Source organism: Saimiri boliviensis, chromosome 11 (genome assembly GCF_048565385.1).
Source record: "Saimiri boliviensis isolate mSaiBol1 chromosome 11, mSaiBol1.pri, whole genome shotgun sequence".
NCBI lineage: Eukaryota > Metazoa > Chordata > Mammalia > Primates > Cebidae > Saimiri > Saimiri boliviensis.
In genome coordinates, this window is record NC_133459.1 from 100,752,577 (window position 1) to 100,778,171 (window position 25,595).

The 25,595-nt window shown below is 38.7% G+C and overlaps 1 protein-coding gene across 4 annotated transcripts in view; it reads right to left on the minus strand.

The window, feature by feature from the left end:
* Positions 1 to 25,595, minus strand: part of CD53 (CD53 molecule) — a 28,652-nt gene that overhangs the window by 1,914 nt on the left and 1,143 nt on the right. The window contains exons 2-8 of one of the 4 annotated variants that reach the window (XM_074381273.1): positions 23,359 to 23,450; positions 20,808 to 20,996; positions 5,807 to 5,886; positions 4,748 to 4,936; positions 3,297 to 3,371; positions 2,640 to 2,735; positions 955 to 1,035 (exon numbers count right to left, since the gene is read on the minus strand). In XM_074381273.1, the coding sequence (XP_074237374.1) occupies positions 955 to 1,035; positions 2,640 to 2,735; positions 3,297 to 3,371; positions 4,748 to 4,936; positions 5,807 to 5,869 (504 nt within the window). In that variant the 5' untranslated portion in view covers positions 5,870 to 5,886; positions 20,808 to 20,996; positions 23,359 to 23,450. The other 3 variants (XM_074381275.1, XM_003933440.4, XM_074381274.1) reach the window with 3 other exon arrangements.

The following is a 25,595-nucleotide window of genomic DNA, read 5'->3' on the forward strand; positions in this document are numbered from 1 at the left end:
TAGGTATCATACTTTCATTTTCTTTGCATGAATGAAGAAACAGGCATAAAGTGGGAAATATTAAACTAGAGACTTTTCTGCTGTTGTTATCATTACGTGATACCTAATATAGAAGTCCTAGATCCTTACCCACTGAGTTAAACTAACTTCTAAGGGGCAGGTCAGCAACTGATGTCCTATTGTCTTTGAACACTCCGTGCTGACCTGAGATTAACAAATGGGAATATAGGGTATGCAATCCTAAAATTGGTTTGCATTTCACTTTCTGCTTCAACAGTTAATGAATCGATTATAGCCCTACCAAGCACCAGGGCAGCTGTTGGTCATTGTGGGTGTCCTAGTCTTTCTCCACAAACCTGAAAAATTCTAGATATTTCCAGACACCTTCAGGGATGGGTAACATGAGGAGACAAGACCTCAGGGATTTAAACTAGTTGGAAGATAGTTTTGGCTTCTTCTCAGAGCCTGTTCTGGATGTCCAAATTAATTAGACAAGTTGTTTCAGCAGTTCCACTAACTCTCTCTCCCCCAACTCCTTACTCATTCACTTATGAATCATTTCCCTGACGGGATGAATTCTGCCATCTCTAATAGAAAGAGGGAGAGGAAAAAACTTTTCTGTCTCAATCCTATAAATTTCACTTTTAACCATAAGGAGGCCTACTTCTTGCTTAGGAAATATCTAGACATAGCCCTCTTTCACTTTCACACAAACTATTCCCCTCTAATATAATAGTCTAGTGTAGCGAGATCAATCACAGTGTCTGTAGTGTAAATGAGTCTGTTCCTATGTTGTTCTGACTTTTCTAATTACCAGAAGTTGTCACCCTGGCCTCTCTTTTATTAAAGGTGCCCTGTTTCTGGATAGAAGGTCTACATCCTCTATGACCACAGTTACCAATTTAAACATTTAAACCAAGATGTCAATAACAGAAACATTGCCAACAAAATTACCTCCACTTTTGGATCTGAGGGGCATGATGCTGGTGGGCCACTGGTCCAATCACGCGTGCCATTTATACCGCAACACTGCAGCTAAAAGCCAAACCCCCAAAACAGTGATGGTTAGAAAGTCAACAGTGAAAAAAAAAGCTGTGGACCTTAGAGGAAAATGCGGCCCTTCAGATCTGACTCTATAACAGAAGTCCAGAATTGGCCTGTTTACTATGGGCTCCTTGAAACAAAGTGCTTTCTAATCTGTTATACCATTCCATTCACATAAGACCCCTGTGGAGTAGAGACCCCTGTGCTTAATCTAGTCACATTTTACAGATCAAGAATAAGGCACCCAAGGACTGCATAATGGAGGGATTAGGCTGACTACCCTTGGACCCACGGAGAGCTTAAGTCTTAAGATTACAGCAAGTGAGACCATCAGACATATGTACCTGCTTACATGATACAACAGGAAATGATAGCTATGGCAATCTTATCACAAAATAAAAACCCATCAAACTTCTAAGATGGGGCTTATGGGAGCCAGAGACTCCCTGATACCAAAATACTTGAGGAAGCCACCAGCCAGATCTAGAGTGAAGAAGTCTATAGAACAAATAGCCAAATTTCTTTCCACAAAGAGCAAGAGCAAAGAGGTGTACTATAGATTAAAAAAGAAATAGAGAGACATGTCATTCAAATATAAACACATAGGCTTTGTTAAGATCTTGATTTGAACAAGTCAATTAAAAATTTTTGAGACAATTAGGGCAATTTAATTATAGACTTTATTAGTAGTATTAAGAAGTTGTAAAATTTTAGGTGTATTAAAAAGAAGTTCTTCTATATTTAGTGGGTGAAATGATACATTGTCTAGTATTTACTTTAACATATTCTAGAAAAAAAGTGTAGGGAATTAGATGAGATGACACTGGCAAAATGTTAACGATTGAAGAGTTGGGAGATTCATTTTACTGTTTTTCTCTTTACTTTTGTATATTTCTAAAAATTGTATAATAAAAAGTTTTCTAAACTGAATTGAAGAAATAAAGAATCGGAAATCTAAAGAAGTTAAGTGACTTCCCCAAGGCCACTGAATTCTGTTCTCAAGGCTCTAATTCCTGTGTCATTTCTTCTGCTCCATACTAAGCTGCCATGCGGTCATAGTGGTATTGTTTTGAGACAAGCTAGATTATACTGGTGCAAGGCTCCATCTTTATCTCCCAACATATCAAGTCAGGAACACAGAGCTTGCATATGCTGTATATATCCATATCCATGTTTGTGGGTAAAAATGGCACATGAGGAATGGGGTATTGGTAGGCTAGGTAACAAGCCTGATTTGGGCAACTCAGGAATTCAATGGCAATTTCTTGTATTATACAATACTGTTTTCAGTAAAATTTTGGAAAATACATAAACTAATCCAGTTTGCTGGGTTTGAGTCTTCTTCACATCCTAGTAGAACTTAGATAACACACCTATTCGCATTAGAAAAGGATGAAAGAGAGAAATGTAGATAATTTTGTACTAATCAGACTAATTCCTGGGCTCCCCTGTCTGTGATAGCCAAGGCATTATTCTGGGCTTCAGTGATGTGGACCTTAGATTCTGAAACTTCCAGAAAAAGAAACTAGCCCCCAGGGATTTAGGCTCGAAAACAAAGTCTGGACTGATCTGAAGAGGATTCCGCCTTTACTCACAAATGACTGGATGGAATCCCACGCTGCCTTGGTGCTATTGTCCGAGTGGTAACGGTCGATGCTGTCGGTCAGACCCTGAGCCACATACTCATTCAGCTGGACAGGCACATTCCAGTAGAGGAGACATGGTAAAAAGCAGGTAAGTTCAAGAACTGAGGAATTCCCAGTATAGGTTAGTGGCTGTACTTGCTCTTCCCTTCCAGCTGGTCTCCTCAGAACTAAGGGTGAGGAGAGAGTATTTATCTATGGGCAAACATCCTGAGATCCTGAGCATGAGGTGGCGTTGAAGGAAGAAGTATTTAGTAGGCTTGCTTCCTTCCAGAACTCTGGCTTTACAAGACAGAAAAAGGGGCAATTAAAGCGAGGGCTATCCTTAGGCACTGAGGCAGACGTTCTCTCCGGCCAAATACACAGAGGAAAGCAAGCAGAGGAAGATACACGTGTTTCACTGCTCCTTCCAGGCACCCCTCAAGACACCACTCAGGTACAATCTCTTTCATAAAATTTTTTCTCCCCCCGATGACTATTACTCTCTCCTTCCTCTAGCTTTCCACTTAATTTCTATCTCTATTATAGGACTTATTTTGTACCAACTTCTCCACTGCATACGCCCCACCTTCAGTATTAAGACAACAAGCTATGCTCTTTATAACTTACCTTCTGTTCATATACAAAGAGCAGGATGGCCAAGATCACCTCAGCAAGGAGGATAATCAGCAGCAAGATGAAGAACTGGGACAAAGCAGAGACATTCTCACACACTGATCCCTATTCTCCCACTCCCACTCAGCCCTGGGAGCATCCAGGGGCATTTGCACATGTGTGAGATGTTCCTGTTCTGCCTCCTTAGGCCTCGGTAAGCCTTCTTTTGTTTCGTGGAAATGTGTCTTTTTTTTCTGCAATTAGACTCTAGAGGGCAGATCAACTGTCTTCTTTGTTCTCTCCTACCTGCTGTGCCTATCAGAGCACTACACTCATAACACACACACAACGCCATCTGTTGAATAAGTTAAGCAATTTTGACATCTGCCTATTGAAGCAGTTAAGCAAAAGGTCAGTAAACTAAATCATCTGGAGCCTGGTTCTTTCTACAAGATCAGGGATACTTCTGGCTCGAGGACTGCTCGTAGTGGCTAAAAGGAGCCCTCCTTGTACAGTAGGGCGAAAGAAGGACTCTAGCCATGAGTCTAACTCATATTTGTTTCCAGCTTTAGATCCTCACTCCGTTAATGTTAATATCACACAACAGAAAACATTTTCACTTATTCCTTCTCCTTCACTTTTTTTACACCAATGTTAATTTTGACTGCTTAAAACATTTACCGCATGTCTATTATCTTCCATCTCTGCCATTAGTCTGAGAACTATCTGAGAAGAGGAACTGTTTTGTTTTTTTTTTTTTAATTCCTTTTCTTGGCTTCAGTTTAAGAGTTAACCCATAATGGAAAAAAGATTAACCAGATGACTTAAGAAAGAACCAAGATGATTAGAAACCCACACCTATTGGTAGAGGGGCGCTGTTACACCAAGCTCTGTTCGGGGAACACGAGAGAAATGCAGAGCTCAGTGCTCTACAGGTGCTCTGCTTAGACCTCAGTGGCTGCAGCCAGAGCCCTCACCTAAACTGGGTCTCTCTACGGAGTATCTTGTGCAGATATGAGCTAAGAAAGCATCCTCTGCCATTTGGAGAAGAAAGAGTCTGGGAATTATTTTTCCATCAGTTAGTGACTCTTGAGTCAGATCCCGAAAGTACATAATAATAGCTAGCATGAGGAGGATTTTGGAAGATAGATGACACCTGATTTCATCCAGAAATAAAGAAAAAATAAAATGCTCTGAAGGGGAATTATAATAATGGCAAAGGTCATTAATTATTAGCAGTATAAAATGGCTACCAGGGAGGATAGCAATGTCCTCTCTCACCTGTCCTTGGGACCCTAGTTATACATAATGTACTGTTGGTCTGGACAGACTTGGCCAATCTGAGGTACCAATCACAGTTTCCTATGATCTCTCTGTGTCTGTAAGTGATCTACCAGGAAACATCTTGCCTAGGACGTCGGCATCATCTCCCCAACTTGGGCACCACATCTGTTGTAAGGACTCACCGACATAAGCAGGCATTTGTTTTCCTTGATAGAGCCCATGCAGCCCAGGAAGGCAACTACCATGATAATGGAGCCCACGATGATGAACACATTGCCCAGGGTGAGGGAGGGGAGGTTATGGAAGAGCACTCCGAAGTTGTTGTGGATCAGCAGGTAGATCCCAAAGCCCAAAAGGCAGCAGCCACAGATCTGAAAGGAAGAATCCCACAATATCCTGAAGCAAAATGTGGTTCTTGGATATGTCCTCCTATTCTCACTTTCATGAGATCACTTTATTTTTAATTGGTTCAATTAAGAGTCTGATGAACAATCTCTTTACCGAACTTTTCCATGTGCACACTGGAGATGCAATCCCAGCTTGTTCATGTGGAGACCTACTCACAACTCTTCCTACCCATTTCCCGAAACCAAGGAAAGATCACTTCTGTGAGCCGCACAATATCTTCACCATATATAGGTCTAACTCCGTGCTCCTTATCTTTTCAGTTGCTCACACATGGTTTTCCCCGTGGAAACCATGACCCTGCAGAGAAGATGCCCTGCTTGAGGAAGCTCATCTTGCTAGGCAGAAAACTAGAGAAGCCAAACTTATAAAAATCTTCTCATATATACAGGAGTACCAACCCATCCTATATCTGAAATTCAATTGCTGGGTTTTGTACAGTGAAACCTCCCCCAGAAAGGGTGACTTTCCTTTCAATCACTTGTTGTTTCAAGGAATCTAGAAACAAAGACAGGAAAAACAGAGGCACTCAATACCTAGAGCACACAGTCTCAGGTTTCCCAGCTATGTATGTTAGCTATGAGTGGCAGTAAGCTAAAGCCCTCAGAAAGAAGCAGTCTCCATTAATAACTGCACTAGTACCTTTCAATTTTGCAGGTCTATTCTGTGGCAGGAAGAGGAGAAAAATTATTATCCTTTTGTTTCTAGGATGGTTGTGCTGGACATGACCTAAACATACATGTATTTGACCTGACACCAGCCTCTTCAGTAGAGGAGAGAGGAGAACTTAGCTGGGGAAAGATGAACTTAACCATGCTCAGAAGAGACACACTTACCCAAAAGAGCAAGTTGAAGAAAAACAGGACATACTTCAGCAGTTTCAAGCTACTCATGCCCATGCTGTGATATTCTTGCCCTAAGGAATAAAGAAGAAGAAAGTAAGTTACCTGGCTCTGTAAGGTAGCACCAGAGATCAGTGTGCACAAATGTTCAGGGATCTCTAGCATTACCTTGGGTTTGAGCTAGGGCTCTCCTAAAGTTTCTCCAAACTCTCTGCTCTCCTAGTTTCTGAACTGAAATGTCAACTGGCTCATCTTAGACATTCACTTTTTTTCCAATTCAGCAGACCAACAATGCTTAATATTGAATTAAGCAACATTAATTTAATTATGTTGAATTAAGCATTGTAGAAGAAAACAATAGAGCCATTCTTAGAAGGGGATGAGTCACAGTGACAAAGACCAGGCCAGTGCTTTAGCTCTATCTGCAGCATTAGTGACTAGTGCCTGGGCACTTACTCAAGTCCCTGAAGTCAGGGATGGACTGGTCAACCAGCCATCAAGAAAGCGAACAACTTCATCAGCCAGTTTCTTAAATACTCTGTGATTTATGTACACACTACATTTGATCATTAAACTTCTCCACATGAAAGGGGGGAACATAGCCACACCTCATTTATTATTTTATTGCAGAAACATTTATAATGTTTTGTTTTAGATGTTGTGGAAGATGCAACCATGACTAAGCCATAACTATGCTTCAGAAGATAGTAATCTTACAGCAGAGATAGCTGGGAGCTGTGGCTCACGCCTGTAATCCCAGCTCTTAGGGAGGCAGAGGTGGAAGGATAGCTTGAGCCCAGGAGTTCGAGACCTGACTGGGCAATATAGCAAGACCCCGTTCTCCACAAAAAGAAAAAAAAAAAAAAAAAAAAAAAAAGCTTACAGCAGAGATAAAACAAGCCAACAAATATGCAATGAGGAAGTAAAAAAAGAGCAATGTAAGCTTTATTTTTTTTTCAACCAGAATATCATTTTCTTAGTGAGGACATCAATGTCCAGTGTCTGGTCCTCAATTCTAGAAATCCAGATACAAAATTTTGACTTTACTTTTTTTCTTTTCCTTCCTTCCTTCCTTGTTCCTTCCCTCCTTCCCTCCCTCCTTCTTTCCTTCCCTCTTTCCCTCCCTTCCTTCCTTCCCTGCTTCCTTCCTTCCTACCTCTCTTCTTCTTTCCTTTCCTTTTTTTTTTTTTTTTGACAGGGTCTCAATCTGTCACCCAGGCTGGAGTCCAGTGGCACAATCTTGGTTCACTCCAACCTTCACCTCCCAGGCTTAAGTGATCTTCTCACCTCAGCCTCCCAAGTAGCTGGGACTAAAGGCATGTACCACCATGCCCATCTAATTTTTGAATTTTTAGTAGAAATGAAGTTTCACCATGTTGGCCAATCTGGTCTCAAACTCCTGACCTCAAGTGATCTGTTCGCCTTGGCCTCCCAAAGTGCTGGGACTACAGGCATGGGCCCAGAATTTTGAATTTTTTTGTCAGACGTAATGACATCCTATAAAGTGATTCACATTTTAAAACTGTGCACAGGACTGATATATAAAGCAGAATGTTGAGGTGGTAATTTTTTCCATTAAAATTATGCCTTTTCTAGTCCATGGGTCACTTGTGCAATCCATAATATCTTCTTTGCAGTTAGTTCCAAGGCACCCGGAAATCACATAGTCTTGAGGAAATAGTTCATCCAGGCTGTAGAGAAGCCCGATGAGCCACTTCTCTTCCACAATAAAGTGAATTTCCACCACGTATTTATATCTATCTCATACTTTTCTTTTACTTTGTGTTTTTTTCTCCTTTTCTTCTTGTCTTACTTTTTGGGATTATTCTTATATCTACATCGTTACTTCAATGAAATTAAAATAAAATTAATTAGATTATAAATGCAATTGAATATACATCAGAAGTTAAAAAAAAAAAAGTGTGATGATTTACTACCCAGGCTTTGAGGTCAAACTTGAATTCACCTCTTACATATGCACGAAACAGCTATGTGAGAATTGGACACCAGCTTAACAGTCATAGCCACAATTTCTTCCTATGTAAAGTGGGGCGGTACTTATCCTTCACAGAGCGAATGTGAAGATTAAATGATCTTATCACACAGATTGGCATACAGCAAGACCAGTACTCAATAAATGGAACCCATGATTATTTAGTCTTAAAGAACTACTCTGTTTATCAGGAGTGAATGATGAATTTCAGTGTTTCCCAGCCCTTTATCAGCATCATACTGACAAAATATAGAATAAGACATATGAATAAATAATCTTATTTTATCTAGAATTTTTAATTTTTTATCTAGAATTAATTTAACTCTCAGAATATAACATTTGCCAGTCCTCATTTCCAAATTATTGAAAATCCCTCTTGTTGCCCTTTGCATAAGCCATATCAAGCAATAAAAGATAAAATATGTCAAGTCCCAAAGAACAGTAACAAATGCTACAAAAATTCAAAGATTTTCAGCTGGCTTGATCAAAGAATATTTCATGGGTAAGGTGACATTAAAGCTAAAACGTTCAAATGAATGTAGACCCCTCGAGCAGCTAAACGCGAACTGTCATGATTCATTGTACCCTCCTAGAGCTGTGCTGCAGCTTTGAGCACTTAGAATCGGGCTAGTCTGAATTACTATAATGCTATAAGCATAAAATATACACTTAGTACAAAAATTATTATATTAGTAATTTTTCAATATTGATTACATTTTTAAGTTATAATATTTTCTACATATTGTGATAACTAAAATGTATTAAAATTCATTTCACCTTTTTCGTTTTCCTTTTCTTAATGTAAAAATATAAAGTCATGGCTGGGCATGGTGGTTCACATCTGTAATCCCAGGACTTTGGGAGGTTGAGGCAGGTGGATCACCTGAGGTCAGGAGTTCGAGACCAGCCTGGCCAACATGGTGAAACCCTGTCTCTACTAAAAATATGAAAATTAGTTGGGCATGGTGGTGTGCACCTGTAATCCCAGCTACTCGGGAGGTGGTGGCATGAGAATCTCTTGAATCGAGAGGTGGAGATTGTAGTGAGCTGAGATCATGCCGCTGCACTCCAGCCTGGGTGACAGAGTGAGACTCTGTCTCAAAGCAAAAAACAAAACTATATATAATCACATATTTGGGAAATGTGCCTCTGGCCAATCAATTAACAGGGACCAGATTTACCCCCTCACCTGAAACAGCTAAAAAATGTAGATTATAAAATAATAGTCTGCAAAACACTGAATGTAAAACAACGAAGGACGCGGACCCATGAGAGATGGGAAATAAATGGTGTGCATCCTGTGATTGCCTCAGCTTTTATTCACTGATAGTTTCCAGATCATGGACCAGAGATGGGGAACCTGGCAGACTCCCTGGGTTAAGGAGGCAGAGCTGAGATTCTGAGGAAACCAAGGCAGCTAGTGTTTACAGGACACAGCAAGGCACAAAAGAAAGCTGTACAGAGAGCAAACCCCGGAGCTCTGCAGCGGGTGCTTGCATCAGTTTCCTATTGCAGCTAAAACATTACCACAAACTTTGTGGCTTAAGGCAACGCAAATTTATTATTTTACAGTTCTGAAGGTCAAAAGTATACATTCAAGTTGTTGGCTAGGTTGCATTTCTTCTGCAGGGCTCAGGGAGATAATCTGTTTCCTTGTCTTTATCAGCTTCTAAAGTCACCCACATTCCTTGTCTCCTTTCTTGCACCATGCAACCTCTTGCTTTTGTCATCACATCTGCTGCTTTCCACTCTTATCACCTGCTTCATTCTTATGAGGGCCCATACGATTAGATAAGAACCACCTGGCTAATCCAGGATAATCACCCCATTTCAAGATGTTTAATTTAATCACAGATTCAAAGTCATCATTGCCTTATGAGGTGCTTGGACATATTTGGGGGTCTATTATTAAGTCTACCAAAGTGTCCATTAAGAATTTAGCTGAGGCCGGGTGCGGTGGCTCAAGCCTGTAATCCCAGCACTTTGGGAGGCCGAGGCGGGTGGATCACGAGGTCAACAGATCGAGACCATCCTGGTCAACGTGGTGAAACCCTGTCTCTACTAAAAATACAAAAAATTAGCTGGGCATGGTGGCGCGTGCCTGTAATCCCAGCTACTCAGAAGGCTGAGGCAGGAGAGTTGCCTGAACCCAGGAGGCGGAGGTTGTGGTGAGCCGAGACCGCACCATTGCACTCCAGCCTGGGTAACAAGAGCGAAACTCCGTCTCCAAAAAAAAAAAAAAAAAATTTAGCTGAGTCCTGATTACACATGCATATAAAAAAACTACTCAAGGATAAGTACCGTCTGAGCAGTGCCTGGCATTCGCACAGCACCGGTGCCTATTCCCACCAGTCAGACTGCAAAACCCCAAGATTCACAAGATAGAGTACACAGAAGGATTTTGCCTCAGTAATAGGGAACACATAGCTCTAGACTGAACACCTTTCTACCCAACAAATCTTAAGAGTAAGGCCCCAAAATATTAAACACTTTCCAAGTAACTTAAGTGCATCCTGAAACAAAGTTCAATAAGATTTATAGGAATACCAAATATCTAGCACCCAAAAAAGTAAAATTTACACATAGATTCACTCAAAGTATCAGGCATGGAAGAAGCAATAAAGTACAACCTATAACATGGCAACAGATGAAAACCAACCTAGGTGTTAGATTAGTTAGTAAAGCCATTAAGCTACATATTATATTTTCAAAAAATAAATAGAGACATGGAAAATATTTTTTTAAAAACCTCAAATCAAACTTCTAAAGATGAAACTACAATGTGTGACATGAAAAATACATTGGATTGGATTAATGGCAGATTAGATATTGCTGAAAAAAAACTAGCAAACTTGACAGAAAGAAAAGTATCCCCAAAGAAATACAGACAGAAAATAATTTTTCTTTTCTTTTCTTTTTCTTTTTTTTTTTTTTTTTTTTTTTGAGATGGAGTCTTGCTCTGTTGCCCAGGCTGGAGTGCAGTGGCACAGTCTTGATCACTGCAGCCTCCATGTCCTGGGTTCAAGCAATTCTGCTGCCACAGCCTCGCTAGTAGATGGGACCACAGGTGTGTGCCACCACACCCAGCTAGTTTTTGTATTTTTAGTAGAGACAGGGTTTCAGCACACTGGCCAGGCTAGTCTGGTACACCTGACCTCAACTGATCCACCCACCTCGGCCTGCCAAAGTGCTGGGATTACAGGTGTCAGCCACCATACCTGGCCAGAAAATAAAATAGTTTTTAAATCAACAGAGCATCATGAGTTGAGAAATAATTTCAAGTGGCTTAATATACATGTCATTGGAGTCTCTAAAATTGAGGAGAGAAGAGGGATAGAAAAATATCTGAAGAAATAATGACTAAAAAATCCTAAATTTGATGAAAATAATATTTCTATAGAACCAAGAAGCTCAATAGCTCAATGAACTCCAAGCACAGGAAACATGAAGAAAGCTCCACTGAGGTACTTTATAATTGAAGTACTAAAAAACAGTGATAAAAAGAAAATCTTAAAACAGCCAGGAGAAAAAAAGACATGTTAGGTAATAAGAAAGAATTGTAAGGATAAGAGCAGACTTCTTATTAGAAAACAGGAAAGCTAGAAGACAGTGGAACAACACATTTAAAATACTAAAGAAAAAAAACTCTCATCCTAAAACTCTATGCCCTACAAAACTATATTTTACTAACTAAAAAAAAAAGGACTTTAAATTATACAAAAGGTGAAAGAATTCCTCATCAGTAGATCCATATCTCAAGACATGTTAACAGCATTCCCCTAAGGAGAAGAAAATTGAGACTAGGTGGAATTACAGATTTACACAAAGGAACAAAGAGCACCAGAAATGGTGACTACAGGAATAAATATTCAATACTATTCTCTTGTTATTTAAATCTCTTTAATTAATTAATAATTAATTTTTGAGACAGAATCGTGCTCTGTCGCCCAGGTTGGAGTGCAGTGGTGTGATCTCAGTTCACTGCAATCTCTGCCTCCCAGGTTCAAGCAATTCTCATGCCTCAGTCTCTTGAGTAGCTGGGATTACAAGCATATGCCACCATGCCCAGCTAATTTTTTGTATTTTTAGCAGAGATGTGGTTTCACCATGTTGGCCAGGCTGGTCTCGAACTCCTGACTTCAGTTGATCCACCTGTCTCAGCTTCCTGAAAATGCTGGGATTACAGGCATGAGCCATCACACCTGGTCTTAAATCTCTTTAAAACATGCTGAACTGTTAAAACAAAAATAATAACAATATTGAATTGCATTAATAATAAATGTAAAAGTAAACATTATGATAATAATAGTGTAGAGGCTGGGAAGGAAGAAATGGAAGTATACTATTATGAGCATCTTATATCTGAAGTGGTAATCTTACTTGAAGATAAAAATCATAAAAATACTAGATTAATCAAAAGAAGCCAGAAAAAGAGAAAAAGGTGAAAAACAGACGGGAAAAAATAAAGAACAAAGAAAAATTAGACAAATAAAAAACAAATATGCTAAAATCCCAACCATATCAATATCACAGTAAATGTAATAGTCTGAATACTTAAAATATGAGGCAGGAATAAATAGATGGATTAAAAAAACAAGACCCAGTTATATTGCCTACAAAAAATGCATTTGTTGTAGGCAAGAAATCTAAAAAAGTAAATACATTTTAAAGTAAAAGTATGGAAAAAGATATACCATACTAACACTAATAAAAGGGGGAAAAAAGGCTGGACTGCCTATATTAGACTAAAACAAACAATATTACAGAAAAAAATTATCAAGGATGAACAAGATTACTTTATAATTATAAAGGGACTGACTGAGCTAAAGAACATAAAAATCCTAAGTGTTTCTGAACCTAGTCAAAATGTATGAGGTGGAAATCAACAGAACCAAAAGAAGAAATAGACAAGTATACAGTTATACTTAAATGTTTCCATATCCTTCTCTCAATAGTTGATCTAATCAGTAGACAGAAAAGCAGTAAATATTTGAACAACAGCATCAATTAACTTACACTAACTGAGTGTGATGGAACACTCCACCCTATAACAGCAGAATATACATTTTTTTCAAGGTTACATGAAATATTACCAAGATAGACCATTCTGGACCAAAATCCAAGTTTCAGTGACTTTAACAGGAATTGAATTAGAAATCAATAACAGAAAATCTCCTCAAATTGGGAAACTAAATAACATACTTCTAAATAGCTCATAGATCAAAGAAGAAATCAAAGAGAAAATTAGAATTTTGAATTAAGAAAAACTTTAAAAACATGTTGAAAATGTCTGGATATCACTAAAGCAATATTCTGGGGCAAATTTATGGTGCTGAATGTCTATAGCCAAGAGGAGAGTGGTCTCAAATTAATAACTTCAGATTGCATCTTGAGAAACTAGAAAAAGTCTAACAAATTAAACCCAAAATAAGTAGAAGGAAGACAATAATGAAGATAAAAACTGAAAGCAATTAAACAGAAAAATAATAAAGAAAACAAAACCAAAAACTGGCTCTTTTTGGAGACTAACATCGATAAACTTATATACAGCTAATCAATTTGAAAGTAGAGGACAAAAATTATCAATATGAGGAATGAGAGAACAACACTACAAATTCTATAGAAATCAAAAGGATAAGTAAATATAATAAATGACTTAATGTCAATACAACTTAGATTAAATGAATAAATTCACTGGAAGGCACAAATTACCAAATCTCACTCTAGAAATAGATTACCTGAATAATCCTATCTCTAATAAGACACTGAATTTAGAGTTTAAAAATCTTTCCATAAAGAAAACTGCTAGTCCAGATGTCTTATTGATGGTTTGTACTAAACATGTAAGGCAGAAATAAGGCAGAAGATTCTATACCAAATCTTCCAGAAAATAGAAAAGGAAGGTACACTCTCCAGCTTATCCTGTGAGGTCAGAATTTTCAGATACTAAAAGCAGAAAGTTATTACAAGAAATAAAACCACAGATCAATGTTCCTTAGAAATATAGATGTGAAAATTATAAACAAGATTTTAGTAAAAAAAAATCTAACAATATAGAAAAATGGTAAGAAATTATGAACAAATGGGGCTAATCTCAGGAATGCAAGGTTATCTTAACATTGAAAAAGTATTTAATCATACTAACAAACTGAAAGAGAAAACAAATTATCATCTCAATAGATACAGAAAATTCATTTGACAAAATTCAACATCTAATTTCTGATAAAAACTCTTAGCAAACTAGGAATAGAAGGACACTTATGCAAACTTATAAAAGGCATTTGTGAAGAATATAGAATTAAGAACATCATACTTAATGGTATAAGACCAAATGGCTTACCCTTATATAAGGAGGAAAATAAGTTTCTTTACACTTAACTAGTCTATTTGGCATTGTACTGGTGTTTCTAGGCAGTGTAAATGAAATATGAAAAGAATGGCATCCAAATTGGAAAGAAAAAAAAAAGTAAAATTGCCTTTGTTCACAGATATCATGAATGTCTTTGTAGAAAATCTAAATAAATCTACAAAAAAACTACTAGAAGTAACAAGTGAGTGTAGCAAGGTTGCTAGAAACAAGATTCAATCTACAAAAAGAACTAGCATTCTATACAATCTACAAAAAGAAATAGCATTCTATTCTTTAGAAATCCAGTATTTTTAAAGTATGATTTACAACAGTGTCACATGTGAAATACGTAGGCATAAATCTGACAAAAGTTATGAAAGAACTGTATATTGAAAACTTAAAAATGAACATTGCTGAAAGAAAATGAACAGATGCAAATAATAGAGAGACATACCACATCCATCTATCAGGAAACAATATTTTTAAGATGTCAATTCTTCCAAATTTATCTATAGATTATGATCCCAATCAATATTACAGCAGAATTATTTGTAGACTTCAAGCAATTAATTCTAAAATTCATTTGGAAATGCAAAGGACTTAAAATAGTAAAAATAAGTTTCATAAAGAACAAAATTGGGGTACAAACACTACCTAATTATATTACTTTCTATAAAGATACAACAATAAAGGCAGCATAGCACTGGTGTTAAATAAACATATCATATGTATATGAACAATTGACTTTCAAAAAAGCACAAAATCAATACTTTAGAGAATGAAGAATACTTTTTTTCAACAAATAGTGCTGGAACAACTGTCTATTAATATGCAAAAAATGAACTTGCATTTATACCCCTCTCCATATGAAATCATAACTAGTAATGAATCATAGATCTAAAGATAAAATCCAAAACGATAATACTCCAGAAGGAAATATAGGAGAAAATATTTGCAACCTTGGTTATGCAAAGAGTTCTCAGATAAGACACCAAAACTACAATAAGTTGATAAGTTGGACTTCTTCAAAATTAAAACTTCTGCTCTTCAAAAGACACTGTTAAGAGCATGAAAAGACAAGGCATAGAAGGAAAAAAATATTTCCAAACCACACAGGAATTAAAAGGCATGTATCCAGAGTATAAAAACAACTATTGAAACTCAATGGTAAGAAAATGAACAATCCAATTTTTAAAATGAGCAAAATATCAGAACAGACACTTCACCAAAGAAGATACTAAATGGGTGGCAAATAAGCACATGAAAAAAATTCTGTACTTCATTAGTCATTAGGGAAATACAAGATACCGCTCCACATCTCCTAGTATGGCTAAAATGTTTTCAAAAACTGACCACACCAAGTGTTGGTGAGGACGTGGTGAAACTGGAACTCTTATACACTGTTGGTGGAAATGTAGAATGGTATATCCATGTTCAAAAGCAGTTTGCTGGTTTTGTACAAAGTTAAACATATACTTATCATATGATCCAGCCATTCTACTCCTAGGTATTTACCCAAGAGAAATGAAAGCATATGTCAATACAAAGACTAGTACAGGAAAGTTCATAGCCCAAACTGGAAGGAAACTGGCAAATGCCCGTAGACAATGAATGTATAAATAAATAGTGCTATAATTGTACAATGAAAACTACTTAGCGATTAAAAGAAATGAACTATTGTTACACTCTACAGCATAGGTGAATGTAAAAATAATCATGGTGAGTGAAAGAAGGTATACAAAAAAGAGTACATTCCATATAATTCCAGTTATATAACATTATAGAAAATTAAAACTAGCAACAGAAAGCAGATCAATGATTGTCTGAGGATGAAGGTAAGGGAGGGCAGGAGGGAGTAGAGAGGGAGCACTATCCTATGACAATAAGTTCAGGCAGTGTAACCTGATTGTCCACAGAGCACCAGCTGGCTAGGTGCCCACAAACTTAGGGACATTCCCACTAATTCTTTCCTTTGCAGACAGGAAGAAGAACCTCTTCTTCCTTCCTCTCCCGCTTTCTACCTCCCCAGACTCATACCAAATTGAGTAAGAAAATCTTCCCACCTGGTGAAGATTGTCATTACTTTTGCCACATACGATAAAAGCCCCTGTTTATTTATAAAACCAGAGAGAATACTACTTCATTTTCCCTTCCCCTTCTTCTTTGTTACTGGGCAATGATTAAGCCTCCCACCCCTTCTAGCCACCATCTGGAGAAACTGACACCCCTCCCACCCTCAAAGTCTATGACTCTCACTCCCATGACTCATGGTTCTATGCAAAAAGCCACCAACATCAGTTTCCAGGAAACCTCCATGACCAAATTGCACTTAGCCTTGGCTACCTTCCACAATTCAACATGGAGGTTAAGGATCAACTTTACCCTTTATTTCCTCCAATAGGATTGAACTGGTAGACCTGTGGATTTCTAATTCCATCCCTGTCTTTTTTTTTTTTTTAACCTGTCTAATCTACTCTTGAATTTAGTCAAGCTTAGAAGTGGTTCAGGTTGATCAGAGGCTTCAAGAACGTCTATCAGGACAGGCTTGGTGGGTCACACCTGTAAAAATTCCAGCACTTTGGGAGGTTGAGTGGGAGGATCCCTTGAGCCTAGGGGTTTAAGACCAGCCTGAACTGAACAACATAGCAAGAACCCTTCTCTATTAAAAAAAAAAAATTAAGTTAAAAAAAAAAGAACCTCTGTCAGTTCTTCCACTTCAGCCTTATCTGATCGATGTTACAGACTTGTCTGGAGCCACAGTAGGACAGCTTTGGTGCTACACAGACTATTATGCTTATGAGATATTAACAAGTGCTCCTCAAACAAAAGCCAAAATAAGGAAAAAACAGCGTAAAGGAAAAAATGGGAATGAGAGGACTCTATGGTTAAACAGTTTTGGAAGTAAATGAGATTAAGTAATAAAAATAAAACTTTTTTTTTAAATGAATGACTTCTGAGAAACTTGTTATATGCTAATATGTACTGTTTTTTTCTAAGAGGAAAATACACTTATATAACTACAAACGTATTTTTATGTGGAAGATTACTTATTAACAGCTCAAAGAACATAGCATTCCCCGGAACACAGTTTGATAAACACTAGCTTTGGAATCAGACAGGTCTAGTTTTGAGTTCTGGTACTACCACTTATTGGAAGTGTCACCTTGGGCACTTGCTTAATCTTTCGCTGTTTTCTCATCTTTAAAATAGGGGTGTTAATATTTACCTCAGAGGTTGTTCTGAGAGCTAAATGAAATAGTATTTTCAGGATGGCTTATTCCCTGCGTATCCACCTTATTCAGTGAATACTCACTGAAAGATCAAATTCAGAGCTTACCTACCAGTCCATTCCTAAGGGTAACCCTGAGCTTCTAACAGATTTTTAGGAACAAAATACACATGGGACCAGAATAATTCCTTGCTTGCCTTTTAAAAAGAGGTTTCATACCTCATTTGTTAAAAAAAAAAAATCAAACAATAAAAAAAAAGTACATGTTTCTTTCTCCATTTGTACCTATTAGGACAAATTGAAAATTTTGGTAATAAAAGATAAATAAATGTAAGTATAGTTTCTGTAAGATTTCTTTTTAGTGTAGAAAAGTGTCTGATAGAAAAATAATTTTATAAGCTAAGATTGAGAACACGTTATTAGAACATGTTTCTTTCTCCACTGAAATCTATTAAGACACGTTAAAACACCCAGCAACAAAAGGCAAATGAAAGCATGCTTTCTTTAAGATGTGTAAACTGTTTTCTTTCAGTGAATGTCAGTGTTTGGTAGAGAAACACCTTTGTAAACTAAGATTGAGAATATATATTATTAGAACACATTTCTTACTCCATTGAAACCTATTAGGAAAAGTTGAAAAATCTAGCAAAAGAAAGCAAATGTAAGCATGATTTCTATATAAAAAAAATCTACAGTTAAAAAATACAGAAAAGTGCAAAGAAGAAAACAAAGTCTTCTGAAATCCCACCTCCACCTCGCAGAGGTAACCATCATAAACATTTTGGCAAACGTCTTTCCAGACGCTTCTCCATATATATTTTTCTATACACAGATGTGTCAGTTTACATACAAAAGCATTCTCAAGGTAATTACAGCTCCCTGTCCCTTCCTACACAGAGCCTGTGGCAGTCTTTGTTCCTTAGCAAAGAAAGTTGACGCTGTTCTAAATAGGAGCGAAAATCTGTTCCCAATGAGGGTTCCCAAATTTAGGCCTTCTTGCTCAAACAAATTTAGCTACATAATAGTTCACTGAATCCCACAAAATGCTTTTTTTCTCATAAATGTCTTATTTATAATCCTCAAATCAGCCCTACAACTTAAGTGTCATTAGCCCCATTCTGCAACCAGAGGCGCCAAGGACTGGCACAAGGTCACCCAGCTGAGCATCATCAAAGACAGGATGAAGGCCAAAGTCTTTCAACCTCCAAAGCCATGCTCTTTCCACCATCCCAGACTCCGGTTTTGTGCCTCCTACTTCCCAACTCCTTTGGTGCAATGTGTTGAGCATCCAGGAGAAGACCTTCCACCTTTCATCAGCTTGCGCCTCTGCAGTTTGAACTCCTGTGAGCAGTGGCTGAGGTGCCATCAGAGTTATAGCTGTACGTCCTCTTGCGGAGTAATAAGCAGTTGTAGAGGAAGAAGCAGGAGTAAAATACAGCAAAGCCAAAGCGTCAGCTTTCACGCACTAGTGTCCTCTCATCTCACCATCAACTTATCAAGCAATGTTTGTTATCTTATGCATCCCTAAAAATGTAGTCTGGCAAAAAGTTTGTTTCTTCTAGGCTGCTGTTAGGGGAGAGGATTTGGTGATTTATGGAGGAATAAAGAAATAAGGAAGAAGAAAGGAGAGAAAAAGTGAAGAAAGATAAATCCAAATGATCCTGGAGGCTCACTTGCTCCCATTTGGGAGCTTAGCATGACACTACTAACAGCTGAGGTGGGACAGGGACTCTTCTAATAAGCTTACTCCCAAGATCAGGAACAGTTACCTAAAACAGCACTGTTACAGGGTCAACAGACCAGAGGTTCTCTGTCATCCTATGTAGAAATATGCAGAACTTTACATACAGGGTCCCTCTCCTAGAGGCCTGTCCGTGGTGTCTGAAGGCTGGCTATGCTCAGCTTAAGCAAGACTCTTTGTAGGATAAGAAAAGCCATTTGGTTGATATTCTTATCAAAAATTTAAATAACTTGAATCTAATCATGAGGAAACATCAGATAAACCTAAATGGAGAAACAGCTAAAAAAGAACTGACCTTACTCTTCGAGAATATCAATGGCAAGAAAAACTCAGGAACTGTTCCAGACTAAAGGAGACAAAAGTGACAGTTGAAGGCAATGCATGAGTAGAAATTTCCTTTTGCTATAAAAAATATTAATGGGGTAATTGATGGAATCTGAATAAAATCCATAGATTGTTAATAATATTGCATAAATGTTCATTTCCTGTTTTTGATCATTGTAAAGTGATTATATAAGGGAACACATTTGTTTGTAGAAATGTGCACTAAAGTATTTAGGGGAAATGCCATCAATCATGTTATTAATCACTCTCAAATGAGAAAGCCAGAGAAGGATAAGCAAATGAAGTAAAATGTTAATATTTTGGAAATCTGGGTAAAAAGGATTTAGAAATTTTTCATACTATTTTTTTGTCTTTTCTATAAGTCTGAATTTTTGTCAATTTTTTTTAAAGTTGAAAAATGAATAAATAACCTAAGGGATTCTGATCTCAAAATCGTTATAATTTAAGTCTTCTATGTTATAAATACTGAGATTCTACAATAGCTATTTTAAGAAGAATAAATCATGAAATAATTCTTGAATACCTTTATTTGCTCCTGATATAGAGTAAGCCATAAGTTCAAATTTATGTTAACAAGTAAACTTTAATAAGTTTTAAAAGATATGAGGCATTAAAATTACTTCTTACCCCTATTCCTCAATCTAGTTCTCCTGAAATAGGAAAGTCCAAACAAAAATGTTTGGAAAATTAAATATATGTTAAGTATTTAGTTTTCATATTGGCTTAAGATCAATTACATTTATAATTAAGTTGTATTTTTATGTTTGCTTATGTTAAAATGAACTAGGAATTTATCTAAGTAAGTGAAGAATACAGTCTAATGATACCTACTTAATAAAAAAATCTCTTAGAAGAGGGACTATCGTATAATGTAGAAGAAAAAGCATGCCACGGAGAATTAGAAGACATTCTAAATAACTATTAGCTAATTTTATGATTTCGGGCAAGTCATTTTACCTGAAAAGTAAGCACACTGGACAGCTGCAACAGCTCACATTTATTGGGCTCTCATTATGAGTTAGATACTTAATTTGAATCAAAATAATCTCTAACTTCGCTTTAAGTACCAATATTCTAATACTTGAAATATAACACTCTCATTTTAAATGATTACAATAATGTATGCTTGTGGCTTATTTTCTTTTACAACAATTATTGGTCATAGCTATGATATATTGATGCTTCTGCTTGTGTAGAAATTCTGCTGTGTGCTTACGAAACGGATAATGCATAGAGAGTACTCACCGCTAACTCTCAGCGTAGAGATCCCTGGCCTTTGCTCTGAGTGGTCATCCACTGGCTTTGCAAATGTGTATCTTTCTCTTTCCAAAAACCTACCTCAGACAGCCTTCCCAAACTGACCGCACAAGCTCCAGCTCAATCTTCCCCTCCTCTGCCCCAGCAGCCACTCTGGAGTCCTGCTCTGCACAGCTGTCTGGTTTCTCTGGGTTGCTTTGCTTCAGTGGCAGCACCAGGTCCTGAGAGCTTCCTGAGGACGGGTGCCCAGTCTCTAGGGCCCAGGATGATCTACACACAGTGGATGCTTGCTCAGTACAAGAATTGCCCTGGGATGACTAATCTAGGAAGGCAAACCAAACCTCTGTAACTGAATCAATGCAGTACTTCCTGGAACCGAAGTTAAGCTGAAAAGAATGGCTGTAACCTCACAAGAAGTTCCACCCTTCCTCCTGATCTAAGTGAGAATCTAGGTTGAGGAGGAAAAAACCTGCCTCTTCCCCCTCATTTCAAGCCCACATCCCATCAATTCTGTCGTGTGAACATGAACACAGTGGACATAGCCCTGCCCAGAGCTGGGCCTAGGACCTGCCTGGTCAGTGATCTTGCCCTCCACTTTCTGGTTCCAAGTAGGAGAAAGGGCTTTCCGTTTCCTGTGGCCCTGTAAACATGGTGTGTTATACTGCAGTCTCACTTGCTTTCTCTGGTTTCTAGCATGCCTGGAGGTACACACTTCTGTGGGTTTGAATATACAGCACCCTTAGTCTAGAATGTCTCCATAGCAAACCCATACTTCTATGAACGTGAACACACCAGTCACCTCCTCTCCAGGGAGTCTTTGCCACACTCCTAACTCCTCCTACAGTTTATGCACATTCTTTATCTATTATAGAAAAGAGCACATTGTGTTGTGTTTATGTATTGCTGTGACTGTCATCCACGACTCTAGAGGAGACTCTACAACTCCTTTCAGATGATAATCATCTCTGTTATCCTGTATCTCCAGCACTATGTGCCACATGTGGCCACCAGGTAGCAGTGGGAATGGAGAAGTAGAGTCTGAGGGCCTCTGTTCAGCGAGGGGTCAATCACAGGGCACAAGAAACCAAGGACCAACAGACTTTGTCCTTTCTAGTTTGTGTCTCTTGTCAATGAACAAAGGTGAGGTCGCTAAGGTGGTAGTAACCATAGCTATGAAGGGATGGACTTGGAATCATCCCCCATGAATATAAAGGTACCCAATCCTTTCATTTAAAAGTTAAATGTTCTTAGCTGGCCCACACAGGAAACGTCACAGGAAATCATGTTTCAGTTCAGTCTTTGCTCCCATTCAACCGCAATTTCAAGAGTACAGATTCTCCTCAAGATTGAAAAGCAAAACTTCTTTGTTTATCCAGCAGCTAGGATTCTGCTCTTTCTCAGCTTTCTTCCAAAGCACACACCTAGTATGATATCTCGTCTCCTACGGGAGTTCCTTAAGAGTAGGACTCTTTACTAGACAAATATTCTACCTTTTCATCTCCCTCCCCCACAATTCCCAAAGCACAGTGCCTGGCCTCAGGGGGCACTTAACACTTGATTATTAAGTGAATTTATTAAAAAGACTGGTTTTATTTTTTAATTCAAGGCTCAATAAGCTCTGAGGTGCTTTGGAATCTAGAGCCCTTTGCCCTGTCCCCACCCCTCGTGGAAATCCAGAGCCTTTGCCCTGTTCTCAACCCTTTCTTAGATGGGTGGGTGTAGTCAAAGAGAACTTCCTCCTCTCTGGTCCAGGGCATAATCAAATGAAATTCTCGCAGGTTCTTGGAAGAAGAAAGCTCCCACAAAGAGTTCCTATGGTGGTCACAGAGAGTCGGGACAAAAGCTTGGCTGTCATTTTACTGAGTCCGTGCAACCTCCGTCATCAGTTACAGCACGCGATTGGAAATTATTGCAGTACCGATGCTTTATCCTTGGATTTCATGTTATATTTATCAATGGTCATGTTTTGTACACCAATAATAATTTGGGGAAATGCTGAAGATCACAATGCTCTTCCTGCTTCTTAGCAGCCAACAATCTAAGCGTCCTTTAGAGGTGTCTAGCTTTCACCTTTTAATATACAGTTACTGAGCACATCCTGGGGTTGTGATTTTTAGCCACCTTTCTATTTAGTGGCCTTGAAGAATCACACTGGGAGTCACTAACTTTACTTTTGAAAATTTCTCAAATGAAAAAGAACTGCGTCTCCTAGCTGTCTTTCTAAAGACAGCTCTGGCTGTGGGTTCTTTCCTCATTTTAAAATCACAAGGCCAATTTTCTGAAGACCAGAGCACATAGGAAATCTCCCCAGTGTCATCTCACATAGAAAGCTCCAAGCATCAGGAATTACTACACGAAGAAATTCAAGTTCTGTTGCAATTAAGGCACGTGAATATGTGGACTCAGAAGATTCTGATTCAGAAACCTGATTAAGTAAAAGTATTTCTCACCTGATTCCCTTTGGGGATGTTACCAGGATCTTGCCAATCTTTTTACTTTGTGCACTAAGTTATTTGTGAAAGGGAAGTTGCCGGAGATTGTATGGTTCCTAGAGAGGTATATTGGAGCCCCCTAAGAAAATGTCCTACCCCACATTAGACAGCAAGCCAGGTTAAAATGTCATCAAGCTTACCTTTTCCAGGCACCGTTCCTCAGTCCGTTAGGCAGAATCTGGTGATTATCCTTGAGGTGGCCAAGATAAGGCTGTAACACGGATGTCCGGTACTATTTGTGTAAAAGGAGAAGTGAAGGGTGAAAAAATATGATCGTGCTGTGACGACAGGAAGCCCAGATGAGAAGAAGGAAGTGAGGCTGAGTCCGCCCTCCTTAGCCTCAGAGATTTAGTCCTTTCCAAGTGGCTTTTTAGAAGTTTCTTCTCACAGCCCACCCTAAACTAGTTTCCGCAAAACAAAGGAAAACGTCAAAACTAAGTTGGTTTAGGCACAGATCTGTGAGCACTGATGGGTTCTAGGGTAACTTTGGCAATGATTTTTGCTTAGAAAATGACAGTGTTTCTCAATCTAGGTGACATCTCAGAATTAACTGTGTATTTGTTCAAGAATAAGTATGTCTGGCCCCACCACCAGAGTTTCCCATTCAGGTAGACGGACTGGAGAGGAACACTAGAACCAGTATTTCTAAACATTTTCTAGGACTGAGCCTTTGGAATGTCTTTCTGAAGATTCTCTGTCCCCTCGTCACTCTTCCTCTGTCTGGCTTCAGCCAGTGTCTAGACTTCAGTTTAATTGGACACCATTTGCAGACTTCTCTGTCTCAAGAGCAAGAGCAAGATTTTTTTTTTTTTTTTTTTTTTTTTTTTTTTTTTTTTTTTGAGATGGAATATCTCTCTGTCACCCAGGCTGGAGTGCAGTGGTGCCATCTCAGCTCACTGCAACTTCCACCTCCTGGGTTCAAGCAATTCTCTGCCTCAACCTTCTGAGTAGCTGGGATTACGAGCGCCTGCCACCACGCCCAGCTATTTTTTCTATTTTTAGTAGAGACAGGGTTTCCACCTTCTTGGCTAGGCTGGTCTTGAACCCCTGACTTCGTGATCCACCTGCCTCAGCTTCCCAAAGTGCTGAGATTACAGACGTGAGCCACCGTGCTCGGAAAAGATGGTTTTAATGTGAGGGTATTGTCAGGGATAGTCCCCAGGAAGGCATAATCCCAGGGGCACTGGTAGAAAAGATTTGGTTAGTAGAGGAAACACCACATTTGGAGCCAAAGATCTGGGTTTCACTTCCAGCTTCATCTCTTTTAACTGTGAGATCTTGAGCAAATCTCAACCTCTCAGCCTTAGTGTATGAATGGTAACATCTAATAATACTACTACTAGTTACTGTTACATACCCATTTATAGACAAGAAAACGGGGGCTCAAAGAGGTTAGAGAATTTGCCGAAGCTTATACAAATAAGACACGTGAGAGCTAGGATTCAAATTCGAGGTCCCAGAGAATGCCATTTGAGAAACACTGCGACCGGCCGGGCACGGTGGCTCAAGCCTGTAATCCCAGCACTTTGGGAGGCTGAGGTGGGTGGATCACAAGGTCAAGAGATCGAGACCATCCTGGTCAACATGGTGAAACCCCGTCTCTACTAAAAATACAAAAAATTAGCTGGGCATGGTGGCGCGTGCCTGTAATCCCAGCTACTCAGGAGGCTGAGGCAGGAGAATTGCCTGAACCCAGGAGGCGGAGGTTGCAGTGAGCCGAGATCGCGCCATTGCACTCCAGCCTGGGTAACAAGAGCGAAACTCCGTCTCAAAAAAAAAAAAAAAAAAAAAAAAAAAAAAAAAAAAAAAGAGAAACACTGTGACCGATGTATTTTGAAAAAATGTGTTTCTAGTTTCACTATGTTGCATCGCTGGAATTTTCTTAGATTGGGTCGAAGGAGTAGGTGACAATCCAAATGTATCACTAGCTAGCTGTAAAACTTGGAAGCAATCACTGAGCCCAGTGTTTTCATCTTATAAATAAACAGATAGGCCTGGTGTGGTGGCTCACTCCAGTGCTTTGGGAGGCCAAGGCAGGTGGATCATGAGGTCAGGAGACCATCCTGGCTAACACAGTAATACCTCGTCTCTACTAAAAATACAAAAAATTAGCTGGGGGTGGTGGTAGGTGCCTGTAATCCCAGTTACGTGGGAGGCTGAGGCAGGAGAATCGTTTGAACTCGGGAGGTGGAGGTTGCAGTGAGCCGAGACCACACCACTGCACTCAGCCTGGGAGACAGAGACTCCATCTCAAAAAATAATAAATAAATCAGTAAACAGATAGATGACACTCTTCCCGGTGCTGACTTGGAAGCATGCCTCTGGGAAAGCTAGCTGTTTCCCACTTCCTTCACCCTGAGACATTCAGATCCAGAGT